General features: G+C 44.2%; 1 protein-coding gene across 1 annotated transcript in view; it reads left to right on the top strand.

Annotated features, from left to right (window-relative positions):
• Nucleotides 1-2,237: 2,237 nt before the first annotated feature.
• Nucleotides 2,238-17,836, top strand: part of LRP10 (LDL receptor related protein 10) — a 28,915-nt gene continuing 13,316 nt past the window's right edge. Inside the window, exons 1-4 of the mRNA XM_077469020.1 lie at nucleotides 2,238-2,446; nucleotides 9,863-9,898; nucleotides 12,071-13,184; nucleotides 15,924-16,053. Of these exons, the coding sequence (XP_077325146.1) occupies nucleotides 2,419-2,446; nucleotides 9,863-9,898; nucleotides 12,071-13,184; nucleotides 15,924-16,053 (1,308 nt within the window). The 5' untranslated portion in view covers nucleotides 2,238-2,418. The remainder of the gene's footprint in view (nucleotides 2,447-9,862; nucleotides 9,899-12,070; nucleotides 13,185-15,923; nucleotides 16,054-17,836) is intronic.

Here is a 17,836-nt window from a genome sequence, read left to right as displayed (position 1 = left end):
CAACTCAATATTAAACCCTACGGACTAAGACTGGGATGCCATTAAAGTTCATGTGCGTGTAAAGGCAGGTGTCCCAATACTTTTGACAAAATAGTTATGTCCACTGTCATACCATTTTCCCACAACTTCTGTACCTATCCACTCCACATACTACTCACTGTCATACCCTCTGCACTCCTCTTATGCACATACTGTCTGCTGCCATACCCTCCACATTACTCCTCTGAACATTGCCATACTGCCCACTGTCATACCTTCTACACACTTCCTATGCACATACTGCCCACTGTCAAACCCTCTGCATGCCTGCTCTGCATATACTGCTCACTGTCATATCCTCCACACTCCTCCTATGTACAAAAGGTCCACTATCATAACCTCCACACACCTCCAATGCACATATTGCCCACTGTCATACCCTCTGCACTCCTTCTATGCATACTGCCCACTGTCATACCCTCCACCGTCCTCCTATGCACAAAATGCTCACACTCATACCCTATGCACACCTCCTCTACACATACTGCCCACTGGCTTACCCTCCACACACCTATGCATACACTACCCACTGTCATAACCTCCACACACCTATGTACACACTGTCCACTGTCATACCCTCCACACATCTATACACATACTGCCTACTGTCATATTCTCCACACACCACTTATACAGCTACTGCCCACTATCATACCCTCTGCACTCCTCCACTGTACATACTGCCTGCTGTCCTATCCTCTGCACATACTGCCCACTGTCTTACTCTCCACACTCCTCGTCTGCACATTGCCAAACTGCGTACTGTCATACCTTCCACACACTTCCTATGCACATGCTGCCCACTGTCATACCCTCCACACTTCTCTGCATATTCCCATATTGCCCACTGTCATACCCTCTACCCACCTGCTATGCACATACTGCTCACTGTCATACCATCCACACTTCTACTCTGCACAATGCCATACTGCCCACCGTAATATCCTCTGCACGCCTGCTCTGCATATACTGCTCACTGTCATACCCTCTGCAAACCTCCTCTGCACATACTGCCCACTATCCACGCACATATGCACATACTGCCCACTGTTATACCCTCTACACTATTGTACATACTGCCATACAGCCTACGACCATATGACCTACTGTCATACTCTCCACACACCACCTATACACATACTGCCCACTGTCCTACCCTCTGCACACACTGCCCACTGTCATATCCTCTGCAGTCCTCCTAGGCATATATTGCCCACTGCCATACCCTCTGCTCACCTCCTTTACATATACTGCCCACTGCCATACCCTCTGTACACATACTGCCTGCTGTCCTACCCTCTGCACATACCATCTATTGTCCTACCCTCTGCACGCCTCCTGTACACATACTGCCCACTGTCATACCCTCCGCACACCTCCAATGTACATACTGCCCACTGCCATATCCTCTGCACTCCTCCTAGGCATATATTGCCCACTGCTATATCCTCTGCACACATACTGCCCACTGCTATACCCTCTTCACATCTCCTGCACACATACTGCCCACTGCCATACCCTCTGCACTCCTCCAATGCACATACTGCTCACTGCCATACCCTCTGCACTCCTCCAGTGCACATACTGTCCACTGCTATATCCTCTGCACTCCTCCTAGGCATATATTGCCCACTGCCATATCCTCTGCACACATACTGCCCACTGCTATACCCTCTTCACACCTCCTGCACACATACTGCCCACTGCCATACCCTCTGCACTCTTCCTAGGCATATATTGCCCACTGCCATACCCTCTGCGCACCTCCTCTACACGTACTGCTCTCCGCACACATTTGCAGGTCAGGGTGTGACTTCCCTCCTAATTCACTTTGTACATGCTTGTTCTTGGTCAGTGGCTCAGAACCTTCTGAGGAGTGTGGGTCAGCATAACAGCCAAACACCTTGCATTTTCAGAACAGGAATAGCACTTCAGTTTAGAGACTTTATCTGGGAGACAGAAACTGCTAAGAAATCATCCAACTTTGCAAACCTCTGTACTAGTTTTACAACCTGTATAATGTGGATATTTTCCAGGCCATAAAAAGCTTCTTTATTACAGGATCAGTTCTCATGACATCTGTTCCAGGACAGGTTTTCCAGTCTAGACAGGAGCTGAGCATTGCACAGCAGTCAGGAGGCGGACCTGCAGCGAGCAGTCGCGCCGGTAGGGGGCAGCGGAGAGCCGGAAGAGCCGTGTGTTTTGGGAGAAGGAAGTGGAGAGAAAAATAAGAGACAGGAAGAGACACACACAGGGAGTGTAGAGCTCCGGACCTCCAATATTACACTTCCACAAAGTTCCACAGCCCGTGGCCGGACTTCTCTTCTCCTACACACAGGCATAACATACTGAAGAAGTGACTGTGCCCGAGCCAGCACCATGTCTCTGCTCTTCACACTTCTATACGGTAAGAGAGTTGTGTACATAGCCCTCCCCCACCCAGGGGCAGAACTGTGCTCTCCATAGGCTTCCTGTGGTGTCTCAGGGGTCACCGAGTGAGAATACCATGGAGGACCTTATTACCTCTGTGTGTGGTCACTTCTAGGTAGGTGAGGTCACGTGATCTGCCATTGCCATCATGGGCCTGACCTATGCCAGGTGTGCCCAAGCAAGGAAGCCTTCATGGCCCATAGCAACCAATCAGCTATTATTGTGTGCAAGGCTAGCTTTCTCTCTGCCCTTTCTAGCAGTACTGTAGCTATGGACAAGATTTCAAGTGTATTTTGACCCTAAGCCCCCCATACACACTTAGATTTTCTGCAGATTTTTGTCTTCAGATTTACCAATTCAATGTAGTGTAAGGGCCTGCCTGATTGCATACAAATTGAAACTCCTAAGGTTTGACCTCATATTATGTGGTTTTGGTATATCTGAAGGCAATCTAATATTGTGTATGGGGCTTTACATTATAAACAGCAAGACAGTGCACAGAATGATCTCTTCTGTGTGCTGCTCCTTTTTGATCCAGTTGGAAGCTGGGCTGGGTACTGGATCAGGATATGCTGCATCATTGAAGCCTTAATTGAAGATTAGAGTTGTCAAACAGACCCAGATTGGCGACTGGATGAACAGTATTATGCCGCGTACACACGATCGGAATTCTCTTCGGAAAAAGCTCTGATGGTTTTCCCGTCGGAATTCCACTCAAGCTGTCTTGCCTACACACGGTCACACCAAATTCCGGCTGCCAAGAACACAGTGATGTACAACACGGGCCTAGCAAAAAGGAAGTTCAATACCTAGCAGCCAATGGCTTCCATCTCATAGTTGAATCTGAGCATGCGTGAGTTTTTGCGCGTCAGAATTGCATACACACATTCGAAAATTCCGATAGAAAGTTTTTCCATTGAGAACATGCTATCAAATTCTTGCTGGTGGGAATTCAGCCAGCTAAATTCCGATGGGGCATACACATGGTCACATTTTCCAATGAAAAGCTCTCATCTGTCTTTTGCTGGCCGAAGTTCCTTTTGATTGTTAAAACGGCTCACATATAAGGATGAGCTCGGGCGTGTTCTCACACTCCACATGCAGAGCCCACCAGGAAGTCGGCGCAACGCTAATCACAGGCAGTGAGACATTTCCCGATTTCTGCAGCTGCGTATCAGGACAATGTCTCACTGCCTGTGATTAGCGCAACTCTGTTCCGACTTCCTGGCGGGCTCTACACGTGGAGTGTGCGAACACGCCCAAGCTCATCTTTACATATATACATTTTAAACTGTGTGTTCAGCTGATTGCCTGCTTGGGTTAGGGTTAGCTTTAATGAAAACACAGGTTTTGTAACAGCCGCTCCATGGTCCCCGCATTTACCTCTTCTAGTGTGTTTGTAGGTGGAGTGGAGTAAGGAGTAAATATCCTTATACAAAAAAAACAATTTTCTGTAAAGCTGGCCATAGATGGATCAATTCTCAGCCAGTTCAGCAGGGACCATCCGAGATTCAGTCCCTCTATGGGCAGGCTGGTTTACCCAAGTCGAGCAATGGAGTCAACCTGCCTTTCAGATTTGTTACAGGCCATTACTGCTGGCGGCTATAGTAATCATTGTGTTCTGCTGGCCTGGAAAGCTCCCCACACCTCCCTGCCGGAAGAACACAATTGCGCTGCAGGATCCCCCCCATCAACTCTGACTGTGTTATTGGGGGACTCAAGCGTTTTTTTCTTTCCTTCCACCTGTGGTGGAGGGAAAGAAAATGTCATAATCTATGGGCTGCATAAGTCACAGTTCAAATTTCAGCTTAATTGGATGAAATTCAGGTGGTAGACCATGTTGGCATGCCTGGCAGAATAAAGGTCTATTTTAAAATTGAAGGAGCTGGGTGACAGATGATCGGCCTTACGCCCCATACACACGATCAGACTTTCCGACAACAAAACCGTGGATTTTTGTTCGAAGGCTGTTGGTTCAAACTTGTCTCGAATACACACGGTCACACAAATGTTGGCCAACAATTACACGTGAGAATGTGGTGACGTAAAAGACGTACTGCGAGCCGATAAAAAGGAAGTTCAATAGTCATGCACCACCCTTTGGGTTCCTTCTGCTAATGTTGAGTTTGGTGAGCATTGATTCCGAGCATGTGTGGACTTTTGTGCGATGGACTTGTGTACACACAATCGGAAAGTCCAACAACAAAATTTGTTGGCAGAAAATTTGAGAACATGCTAGCCAACATTTTGTTGGTGGTAAATCCAACAACAAATAATCGATGGAGCACACACACGGTCGGACTTTCTGCCAACAAGCTCACATCCAACATTTTGTTGTTGGAAAATCTGATCATGTCTTCCTGACGGACTTGTCTACACACAATCACACCAAAGTCCAACGGATTCGACCGTGATGACGTATGACCCGACTAGAATAAGGAAGTTCATAACCAGTACCCAATAGCTGCCCTAGCGACAGTTTTCGTCCGTCGGACTAGCACACAGGCGAACTAATTTTTCAACCGGTCTCAAGTCCATCGGAAAGATTTGAAACATGTTCTAAATCTAAAGTCCGTCTGATTTTTTTCGACAGCAAAGGTCCGATGAAGCCCACACACGGTCTAATTGTCCGGATTCGTTCCATCGGATCTTTGCTGTCGATAAGTCTGGCTGTGTGTACATGGCATTAGTGACTGAGCAGTTGCAGTCACTGTTTGGTAGTGCTACTGTATTTAAAGCGAAGTTCCACCCAGAAATGGAACTTCCGCAGATTGGTGCCACATTTGGCACCTTTCGGAGGGGAACCTGTCAAATGCAGGTATCTGCTCCCACTTCCAGGGAAAGATCACTGCAATATTGTGCAACGAACTATGCAATGTCCGGCCCTCCTACTCCCCCGAAACTCCCCCCTCCTGCTGCCTTCTGGGAGACACGCACAGGTCCCAGAAGACAGCAGGGACCATTCAGAAAGCGCAGTGCGACTCGCTCACGTGCAGTAGGAAACATGCTGTGAAGGGGCAAAGCTTCACTTCCTGTTTCCTTTAGTAAGGATGCCGGTGCCTGCACCAGGAGCCAAGGGATGGGTCAGCTTTGGGTGCCGACATTGCGGATTCCCTAGACAGGTAAGTGTCCATATATTAAAAGTCAGCAGCTACAGTATTTGCAGCTGCTGACTTTTTAAATTTTTTTACTCCGCTTTAAGTAGCCAGCTTTAATGAGTTCTTCATATAATCCTAAACTGCCCCCTAATGTTTATCCTTTAATTTACCTCCCCAACCCTTACCCTCCAAAGTTTTCTACTTGCCTATCCAAGCTGTGTGGACCCTGGGGACAGCACAGTCACCACTGAAATCACTCCTGGCTAAAGTTGGCCATACATTATACTATTTTCTTATTGAATTGCCTTTAGATTTACCTTCAACTATGTAGTGCAAGGACCTGCCTGATTGCATATCAATTGAAAGTGTTTAGGTTTGACCTCACAGTATATGGTTTTGGTAAATCTAAAGAAAAATGGTACAAGAAAATTGTATAATGTGCCATAATGGTTGCACGCAGCATGAATCCGATGGAAGCTGGGATAGGTGGTTAGAAGATATTATTTATTTATTTTTTTTGGGTGGGGAGGATTAAAGGATTACTTCACAAAAGTATTATTATCTTTGAGCTGCGGGAATGAAGCCATGCCAGTTCAGCAACTCGCACGATTTCACTCCAGTATGTCAGTCCCTATATCGGCTGCGATTTCACAGACATCTGTGCGGGTTTCTGCACAGATGTCAATGGAAATCACACTCCAAAATCGCAAAAAGTAGTTTAGCAACTACTTTTTGAAATCTGTGCGACATGACACCAGTTAGGATGGTGCCATTGCCGCCGATTTGACATGTCAAATGTCAGCAATGTGAACCAGGGGTTAAAGAGGAAGTAAACCCTGGTGTGTGTTTTTTTTTTTTTTTTTTTTTTTTTTTTTTTCCTTTCTGCAAAGTAGAGGTATAATGTGCTAGTATGCATTGCATACTAGCACATTATGACACTTGCCTGCAAAGGAAGCCCGCGCCGTCCCTGCTGCAGGCCGCATTCATCTTCTCCCGTCTTCCTTCCGAGGCTGTAGACTCCAATTCTGTGACTTCCTGGAGCTGCGTGGTGTCACTCCCGTGCATTGCGCACGGGAGCCGCCAGTCACGGCACACTCGACTGAAGAAATTGCACTGGTGGCTGTTCTGTCAGCGTGCATGCGCCGATGACCTCATCGGTGTAGTAAACAGTAAATATCTCCTGAACGGTGCACATTTAGGAGATATTTACAGTACCTAATAGGGAAGCCTTATTATAGGCTTCCCTATAGGTACAACTTCCCTGCGGAGGTTTACAACCTCTTTAAACCCCCCCCCCCCCCGTTCCCGCTCCGCTCGCGGCGCCGGCATTCTTACTGTGGGCACCCGGCTGTGGCTTCACAGCCGGGCACCCACTGCGGATGCGTGAGTGTGCAGGGCGACTGTGTGGCGTGAGGGGAAGTGATGTCACCAGCCCGGGCATTGAAGAAGGCAGACTACGAGGGACCCCCTATCAACAGGCATTTACAGGTGAGTAAAATTTTTTATTTTTTTTCCCAATTATTTTTTTTTTTTTGTGGCAACACGGTAATTCAGTAATATCCAGCCATGCTCAGCTGTAGCCAGCCATACTCAGCCAATATTACAGTGGGGGAGATGTGGATATTACAGTGGGGACTGTATGGTGGTGGAATTTTCACAGGTTTTTGCAAATTCAGTTATTATTTTCTGATCCGAAAAATAATCCTGATCCATGACTCTGATCCGAAGAACGATCCGACCCGTGAGCTTTTTGATCCATTGCACCCCTAGTTATAACACCTGTCAGGTTATTGCTATGTGTATCCCATTGGGGAGATTTCTCTTCACTTCCTGTCTCTTGGCCAATGCAGGAAGTGAAAGGAAGTCCCTCCTAAGTGAGGGAATCTCTGGTAATCGCCAGAACTAGTGTCCTCACTGAAGATTTCTCCTGCTCTAGTGACCACTTAAAATTTCTTTTCACTTATGGCAGTCACCAGGAAAATGAAGGCGGTGAATCTCCCTAACTGGGACACAGACCGCAATAAAAACTGGTATTCTGAATACTTTGAAGTTTGTCCTTCAGTTATCCTTTACCATGATGGTGGGTTGTCTTCCATTCAAATTGAGCCCATTGTTCTCAGTGAATTTGTATGTCTGATGCAGAATTAAGTTGACTGTTTTTGCTTTGAAGAACGTTCCTGACCACGCCGACTGCTGGGTTGTGTTTATACTCTACATCTCCTGCAGTGTTTTGTAAACAAATACCCACAATGCTTTGTGTTTATACTTGAGCATTCTGGGTAGGAACAGTATCTATAACAAAGCCAGAGTGTCCATTTGCTTTCCCTTTAGAACAAGCTGTCCTGGCTTTCATATGAGAAGCAGTGAAAAGAATGTTGGCATTTACAAGTGAATACTTGAAAACGACTTTTGTATTTTATTTAAATCTTGCTTGTACAGTGCAGGTTTTCTGCAGGACAAGTGCAGCACAAAAGTTATTTGTCCTAAATGCAATTAAAGCTGGGAGCTAAATGTTTTTGAGCGACTTCTGTGGATGTCTTTGAGCTCCTAGACTGGCTGAGCTATTTCTATAAATGTGTTACGACGTTGGGTCAAAATTTCTTCCAGCTTTAAATCCATTGTGGTTACATTACATGTGAAGACAATCCGGTTGAATATTTTAAATCTTATTTCTCTGGACAGCAGCTCCATGTCTGCTCCAGGTTTACCATTCCGCTCTTTTTAAATGGGTTTGTTTCTCATCCAGAATCTCTGAAATCTATCCCTGTGTGCTAAATGCTGCATGATAGTGAAAACTTTTTTGGTTGTCTAAGCCCTTGTACACACGGTTGGAGATTCTGACAACCAAATCCGTCGGAGTAATTAAGAGGTCCGGAAGTGATGTTGCATACACATGGTCGGACAAAGTTGTCGGAAAATCCGATTGTACATAACGTGATGACATTATTTCGTTACGACGGGACTGCGTTCAGGCTAGTAGCCAATAGCTTTGGTCTAGGAATTTGATCTGAGCATGCGTGGCACTTTGTCCGTCGGAGTAGGCTACACATGATCGGAGTATGTCCGATCGGAGCAATGTGTCGGAAAATTTTACCGGCAAGTTGGAAAAGTTGGTCCGTCGGATATTCCGATGGAAACAGTCCGATGGAGACCACACACAGTCGGAATATCCGATAAAACGGTCCGATAGGACACATTCCATCGGAATCTCCGACCGTTTGTACAAGGGCTAAGGCTCCGTTCACATGTATGCGTTTTAAACCACATCCGATTCGCATGATATGGGAACCAAACCGTCTTTCTATGGAGTTGGTTCACATATATGCAGTGCATCAGAAGTGGGCATTCACGGTGAATTTAACCACTTGCCTACTGGGCACTTACACCCCCTTCCTGCCCAGGCCATTTTTCAATTGCGCAGTCATGCTACACTGTACCCAAACTAATTTTTTTATCATTTTCTTTACACAAATAGAGCTTTCTTTTGGTGGTATTTAAAGAGGAAGTAAACTCTCCTACTCTGATGCTTATTTTATTTTAGTCCATTATAATAAGTAATTATCAAACTATAACCACTGTAATCCAGCCCAAATTGCATATTACTTACTGTTTAAAGAAACTTTAAAAAACGTGTTTCCAGGGGTTAGGCAGCGCCATCTTAAGTATTGTTTTCTGAGTCCACAGTGGAGTGTATTTCCGCCCTTACATTGAGCACTTCCTCTACTGTTAACCAAGCCTCCTTCTCAATCCATCAGCAAGTGCCCCGCTGCCTGCTTGGAAACACACAGCTCCCAGAGGCAGCGGGGACCGTCCGGAGTGCACCCACTTCCGGGCTAGCTCTCTGCGGAACGGGGCGTACGTTACGCCCCCGTTCCGCAAGCGCCCGCCCCCTTCAGCAAGTCGCCACTGAGGTCGCGGCAGGTCGCGGCACGGCAAGTCGTGTCGCCTCGTGTCGCCCCCTGTGTGAACCGGCCCTTAGCTAACTAATAGTATAGAATATAGAGAATTGCCACTTTTGGTCCATACTCAAGTAAATGTGCTGCATGCTAACTGCCCACAAAATGCTTTCTAAATTAGCGTGCCTAGACCAGAGTACAATGTGTCATTTTATTGCATTAGCTAGTGTCTTTTGTTTGTTTTGTTTTTTTTCTTAATCTACTACACTATTCCCAGGGTTAATCGCATATTATCAGGATTTCTGTTTAGTAAAATACTATTTGAAATTGTATGCTTAGGAGCATTATAACCCAATTAGGTTTTTGACTGACTTGTCCTTTTTCTTGCTTCCCCTTCAGGACATCTGGTATTTGTAATTGGAGTTTCCGCTTACGGTAAGTTTTTTTTTTTTTTTTTTTAAGTCTCAGATCTACAAAAAAAAGTACACAAAGGTAATGTAAATGGTAGTTTCTACATGTGTTATTAGAATATCAGCGTGCTTCCAGGGTGTGTGAGCAGCATTGCACAAACTGGCCTCACCACTGGCTTAAAGTCAGTCAAATAATAATAGTGCTGGGCTGGAGTGAGCATATAATGTACAGTTAACAGCCTCAATCACTTTCCACATAACAACACAGTTCCTAAATCACATACACTTCATATTCACCAAATTCTCTAAGTGGATCGGTTAAAAACAACGTAACTTGCAATAACTTAAAGCTGGTTCCACCCTCTTCCCAGTAAGTCTCTATGACTGTGTCCATGTGTCCGCTGTGTCGTACATTTCACTGACCCAGAGCAAGTTTGCAATTAACGTCTCACTTCTCTGATCTTCATACAAACTCTGGGTTAGTGACTCAGGGAAAAAAAAAAGGTTCAGTAAAGCAGCCTAGCCGCTACTATTTTCGGAGGAAAATCGGCAATGGCAGCTTCTATATTTCTCTCAACTGCAGGTTTAGTATGCATGAATGAATGAATTTATCTATTCATCATTGAATCTAGATATTAAAATGGCTAATAAACAACTTAAGCGACATTTGTTTTCGTGCCTCACCTTTCAATGATCAGATGTGTCAGGAATGTAAAGAAACATGGTTTTGCTGTCTGTCAACTATTGTAAAGTAATAGGACTTGAGTGAGTCATGCACACAATTCTAATGATGTGTATGGGCACCTCAGTGTATTGTTTGTTGCACCAGGCTGAAACCCACAAACCATGTCATAATTAGAAGACCTTTTCCACACATTCACAGACACCTACAGTTTGATTTTTGTGTAACTTGGCTATGCGCAGCCTATTGCTCTGAGAGCTGTGATTTTTTTATTTTATTTTTTGCAAAAAGCTATGAAAATTACAGTTGATAGTGTATGGGTTTTTTTTTTTTTGTATTCAATTACTGGGTTAGAAGATAGTCCTATTTAAAATTGTTGCACCCCACCATAGCGGTATTGGTTTAATCTGTCCTTTTTTTTATTTTTATTTTTTATTTCTTGAATTTTTTATATTCCATTTATCACATGCAATATTTATTCAAAAAAATTGCAAGTCCTAGCTCTGGCAGGGACCGAGCCGAGTCACAGCCTACAGTACAAGTACAGGGTGCCAAAGATAATCTGTGCCTGTCCTCAATAAAGCTCCAGCTTGACCAAACATTTACTTTTACTGGTCCCGTGCAGTTACTAAAAATAAAAGAGCAGAAGATCTGATTTCTCGCGCCCCCCCACAGACTCACCAGATCACAAATCCAAAAGTACTTGTCCTCTGGGTTGTGTATGATGCCAGGCATCATGTAACCTACTTTTGGTCAGCTCACGGTGTCAAGACTGTTACACCCCCTTCCTGGCCAGGCCATTTTTCAACTTTCAGCGCTTTCAGACTTTGAATATCAATTACGCAGTCATGCAACACTATAACCAAATTAATTTTGGTGAGACAGATAGAACTTTCTTTTGTGCTGGTATTTAATCACCTGTTATTTTTTACTTAATATATTAAGGGACCAAAAAATAAAAAATAAATGTCTTGGTGCCTGTTATACAATTTTGAAAATAATGAATCTCGCCTCAATTTGAGCCCAAATTCTTTGGTGAAAGAAATAAAAAAATCGGTGTATATTATTTACTCTTATATATTGTCCAATTTATATATATATATATATATATATATATATATATACATACATACATACATACATACATACATACATACATACATACATACATACATTTATTTTATTTTTTATCGGTCCTGATGTTCTCACTGCCTATTATTTCTTGAGGTCCTAAAATGGCAGGATAGAACAAGTATCCCTTAAATGACCCAATTTTTGGAAAGTAGACAAAGTATTTAGTAAGAGGTATGGCGAGTTTTTTTAAAGTTGTAATTTTTTTTTGTCACAATTTAATTTGGAAAATGATTGATATCGTCCATGATGCACTTTTTTTTTTTTTTTTCATATTTTATTGGATTTGATCATCTTTATGTACAATGCTACATACAAATCTTGTGGTTTTATAAAGAAGGAACAAATTAAAATCTTTCTCTCCTTTTTTCTTTTGTTTATCAGAATCATCCTCCTGCTACCCAGGTTTTTTTCAGTGCAACTCTGGATGTCTTCCACTATATACTCTCTGCGATGGTTCCTTTGACTGTGAGGATCAATCTGATGAGTTAGCATGCTCTTCAAACTGCAACTTTACTCTAAAGGACTTCTATGGTGTCTTCTCTCCTCTTGGATATCCATTTACTCCATCCTCTTCAATGCCTTTTTATTGTCGTTGGTTAATTGATTCTGAAGATAGCCGAGGGCTTGTCCTGCAGTTCTCTGCCCTAGATCTGTCTGAGCAAGATGCTCTAGTAGTTTATGAGAATAGTGTTGGAGAATTTCCACACCTTCTCCGTGCCTTAGATCAACACAGTAATGGTAAATCTGTCACCGTGGAGTCTTCTGGTGGACGAGTCTTGGTTGTTTATCAGTACCACCCAAGCTCCCCTCGCATCCCCAATATTGGGTATCCTGTAACTTATGACAGCAGATTTCGGCTTCCCAGCTCTTTGGTTCATGAGCCAGGTTCACGTTTCTTCGACCAGATGGGTTTACCTCCCTCTCGTTCTCGCTTTCCTGGCTATGGTGGTCGTAACTCTTTTCTGCCTCGTTTTAATGCCACTTACCGTGTACATGGCTACTGCCTCCCTTGGGACCAGCCTTGTGGTTCCAGTCCAGGTCTTTTGTGGGAGGATGGAATGGAAGTAGGGGGAGGATGTTTTTCAGATTCACAGCGTTGTGATGGTGTTTGGGACTGTGCCAATGGCAGAGATGAAGCTAATTGTTCTGGCTGTGCAGAAGGTCACTATCCCTGTGCCATTAGCCGAGCTTGTTATCCCCTCGCTGAAAGGTGTAACTACCAGACATCTTGCCAAGATGGAACAGATGAAAGAGGCTGCCGTGGATGTCAGCCTGGAGGCTTCCATTGTGACATCGAACGCTGTGTTTATGAAGCTTGGGTGTGTGATGGTCAAGCTGACTGTCGAGATGGAAGCGATGAGAAAAACTGTGGTTACACACTTCCAAGGAAAGTGATTGCTGCAGCTGTGATCGGAAGCTTGATATGTGCTACATTACTGGTTGTAGCTCTTGGATGTACTTGCCGACTGTATACTTCACGAGCGCGGGAATATAGGTAAGAAAAATTGGGCTTTACAGAGGAAATGCATTTTTTTCATAAGGTTTTAAACGTGCATGTGGAAGGGTTCAGCATGATTTAAATAATCAATGTATGTAAAGTTTTAAAAAAACTTCAGTTATGTGTTGATGGTAGTGGCCATATGTGCTAATTAAATCCTCCTAACAGGAAGCCTGCCACACAGGGCATATCTCATTGAATGCCACAAATTCTCTGCTGTCTGACGATATGAATCACCCACAATGTTTCTAGTAGGCAGAGACCTCGTCATCTAAGCTGTCTATGCCTTAAAGTGGAACTACACTTCATCTGAGCACCACAGTCCCAAAAAATGCTATTTTATTTCATTTTTAATATTCAAAGCAAAATTTCCCCATCCATCCATGTCCCCAAAAAACACCCTCTAGCATTTCTGGCGTGACCATCTTGAGCAAGGGCAGATGATTTATGTAGCATTTACTTCCTGGAATCCATCTGCCCTTAGTTCAGGTATGCAAGCAGGAGAGGGTGTGCTTAGCTGAGAAAACCCCCTCCTCTCCTACTGAAGATTCCTGGGATGTAATGACATAATTTGCCCAGGAAGTAACTGAAGAAATGTAAAAAAAAAAAAAAGTTTAAAACAAGTAAATATTATATACTTCCCTATCTATTTACTAATACTAGCAGCATAAGGCCTCATGCACACTGGGCATTTTTTTTATTTTTATTTTTTTGCAGTTGGTAAACTCCGCAGCCTGTTATCCTATGTGTCCATGCACACACAGGCTTTTATCAGCAATTTTTGTCAGGGGGGTTTTCAGGCTGAAAAACCCCACCAAAATTAGTGGGTTTGAAGGAAAGAAGTTCTGCTGCTCACAAGTGAGTAGCTACGGCCATAATCCTGTCACTGCTAACAGATACAATGCAAACAAAAAAATTGCACAACCACTTTAAAGCTCAACACATGCTCAAATGCCACATAGCCATGTTTTTCAGCTGAAAAAATCCTCTTCAAACCCACTAAGGACAAAAAGATTGGATGGCAGCACTCCCACACGATGCAATTCGGCTTTATTGAAGTAAACAAGAATCCATAAAACAACCAAGCACAGACAGGCAGGGGGATGACAAGTCCTCATCGTGTGGGAGTGCTGCCATCCAATCTTTTTGTCCTTTAAAAAAATGCTGAAAACATGGCTATATGGCATGTGTGTGTGTGTGTGTGTGTGTGTGGAGCTTTAAAGTGGTTGTACACCCTGTACAACCACTTTTACCTACAGGTAAGCCTATATTAAGGCTTACCTGTAGGTGCTGGAAATATCTCCTAAACCGTGTACGATAAAGCCGTGCGCCGATGTCTACGGCACATGCGTACTTTAGAAAGGGTAAGATCATGCCGTTTCTAAAGGGGGTTATGTCGTGACTGACGTCACGCTACCCCGGCCACTCGCTGAGCCAGAGTTGGCGGCCCCCGGAAGGAAGAGGGATGAAGATGGATGCTGGCAGCTAGTGGGGACAGCGGTGACATTGCGGGCATTGATTTCAGGTGAGGGACACATAATGGGCTACTATGCGATGCATAGTAGTCCATTATGCTTTACCTTTGCAGGAAAATAAAGAGGAAGTAAAACCCATCAGGGTTTACTTCCTCTTGAAGCTTTTGTGGGAGTATTTTTGCTAAGGAGCTTAAACGCGGCACGACACTAGAAAGCGCCAATGCAAAAAAGCTGCAAAACTAGCGTTTTTATCACGACATTCTAAAGCTATCGCTACTTGTGTTTTTATAATGTCCAGTGTGTATGAGGCCTAAGGATAAAAAAATTGTCAATGTTGATTGAGAGGGTGAAGTTCTGCTTAAGGGCCAGTTCACACCACATGCAGTCCAGTGTGTTTTTTGTTTTGTTTTGTTTTTCTGTATCAAAACTGCATGGAAAGTATGGTTTCCAATGGCATAGTTCACACCAGTGCAGTCAGTTCCAGGGCTTTCCAGTTCCATGCTGCATTTTTCTTGCACTGGACTGTACTGGAACGCAGTAAAACGCATCAAAATCACTCCGGCCCCCAGAACAGTGGGAAAAAAAAAAGAATCTGGAATTGCCCAAAAATATGTGCATGCACAAATGCATCCGGAACGGATCTGATATGCATTTTTGTGGTTTGAACCAGCCCTAAGACCCCTTTCACACTGGGTTGTTTTGCAGGCACTATTGCCCGAGGGCTTTCACACTGGAGCGGTGCGCTAGCAGGACAGTAAAAAAAAATCCTGCTAGCTGCATCTTTGGAGCGGTAAAGGAGCATCGTATAACACCGCTTGAAATTGATGGGGCAGCGCGGCTATACTGCCAGCACAGCGCCTCTGCTGAAGCGCTTTGCGGTGGCTTTTAACCCTTTCTCGGCCGCTAGCGGGGCAGTTTTACCCCTGCTATCGTCCAAGAAGGGGTTAAAAGCCACCGCCGCAAATCCAACAGTAAAGCACCTCTAAAAATGGTGGCGCTTTACCGCCAACGCCCCTTTCCGTCCCAGTGTGAAAGGTGCCTAAGTTACACAGCTTAGGTACAGAGATATTATTTCTTCATTCATAGCAAAGAAGGTTTTTATTTTATTTTTTCACATCACAAGAACAATAACGGTTTGGTAATGTTAATATGTATCCTGTTTATGGGGAGTTTGAATTTTAATGATGGGTTCGCTTTAAGAAAAAGCATTGTAAATCCAGGAACCAGCATCAGATCTAACTTTTTTTTCATTTTTCTACAGCATCTTTGCTCCTCTGTCTCGGATCGATGCAGAATTGATCCAGCAGCAAGCTCCTCCATCTTATGGGCAATTGATTGCTCAAGGAGCTATCCCTCCTGTAGATGACTTCCCAACTGAGAGTCCAAGTGATGTGAGTACCCCTAATATGGATTCCTTCTGGATATATATGCTCTGTAATATTCATTTATATTATACATTATCTTTTTTTTTTTTTTTTTTTTTATGTTTTTCACTTTGCATAAGTTAGCCATATACTGAGTACTTTTTGTCCAGCCGGCAGGCCTTACAGATTTCTCCATATGTTGTAGAGCATGGATCGACAAATCTACAGGCAATTGTGCTCAGGCAGAAGGCAGGAGTCAGAACACCTGAACAGTGGTTGCATCTGCTTGGATAGTAAAGAAATGGATGAATGGTGCTGGTGTGGCAGATAGGGATTAATTGGTCTTGTAAATCCATATACACTATAAAACCGATTTAATCCATTGCAAAGGTGTTCTATTGGGTTGAAGTCAGGACTCCTGTGCAGGCCGGTCAAGTTCCTCCACCCCAAACTTGCTCATCCACGAACCTTGCTTTGTGCACTGGTGCGCACTCATGTTGGAACAGGAAGGGCCCACCCCCAAACTGTTTGCACAAAGTTAGGAGCATGAAATTGTCCAAAAATGTCTTGGTATGCTGATACATTAAGAGTTCCCTTCACTGGAACTAAGGGGCCAAGCTCAACCCCACAACCATAACCCCCCCCTCCACCAAATGATTTGGACCAGTGCACAAAGCAAGGTCCATAAAGATATGGATGAGCGAGTTTGGAGTGGAGGAACTTGACTGGCCTGCACAGAGTCCTGACCTCAACCTGATAGAACACATTTGGGATGAATTAGAGCGGAGACTGCAAGCCAGGCCTTCTCTTCCAACATCAGTGCCTGACCTCACAAATGCACTTCTGGAAGAATGGTCAAACATTCCCATAGACAAAAAAAAAAAAAACCTAAACCTTGTGGACAGCCTTCCCAGAAGAGTTGATGCTGTTATAGCTGCAAAGGGTGGGCCAACTCAATATTGGACTAAGACTGGAATGCCATTTAAATTTCATGTGTGTGTAAAGGCAGGCGTCACAATACTTTTGGCAATATAAGGTATATCATGTCCATAAATCCCATGTATGAATAGAATAAACAGAAACTTTACACCACACTAGTGGCAGGTCCCCATAGACTGTTTTTTTTTTTTTTTGTTTTGTTTTTTAATCTCCTACAGGGTTTGCTTCACTCTATGGCACTCTACGGCGGCAATAAAAAAATAATGGATTTATTGCATGGCCAATTGGCAACATACATAAAAATTAAGCAAACCATCAATCTGTATATGGGGCTGCGGTGGCAGGATCCCCTTTGATCTTCTGCTGTGCCCCTTAGAGCCCTTTCACACTGACAGCATGACCGCGTTAGTGGTAAAGTGGCGCTAGTTTTAGCAGCGCTTTGCCGTCGTTACGGAGGCGCTTTTCGGCCGCTAACGGGGAGGTTTTAACCCTCACTAGTGGCCGAATAAAGGGTTCAAAGCGCCACTGCAGAGGCGCTTTGCAGGTGCTTCGCTGCCCATTGATTTCAATGGGCAGGTGCTCCGCAAAGATGCTGCTTGCAGGACTCGATGTCCTGCCAGCGCAGCGCCCCAGTGTGAAAGCACTCGGGCTTTCACACTGGGACTTCAGATGAGGCTTTTAGTGCTAAAAAGAACCTGAAACCGCCTCCAATGTGAAAGGGGCCTTAGTCTGGCACCCCCCTGTGTTTCTTTGTATCTGCTTGGATGCAGCTGCTGTTCAGCTGATGATTTTCCTCCTTCAATTTTTCAGTCGAAAGATGTTGAGTGGAGCAGCATTTTATGTTTTGGAAGTTAGAATTAATTTCCCCGTT

Source organism: Lithobates pipiens, unplaced genomic scaffold, assembly GCF_037356315.1.
Source record: "Lithobates pipiens isolate NorthernLeopardFrog02 unplaced genomic scaffold, aLitPip1_a1.2 Scaffold_11, whole genome shotgun sequence".
Taxonomy (NCBI): domain Eukaryota; kingdom Metazoa; phylum Chordata; class Amphibia; order Anura; family Ranidae; genus Lithobates; species Lithobates pipiens.
Note: the sequence above shows the minus strand (reverse complement) of the source record. Positions and strands in the feature narration are given on the sequence as shown.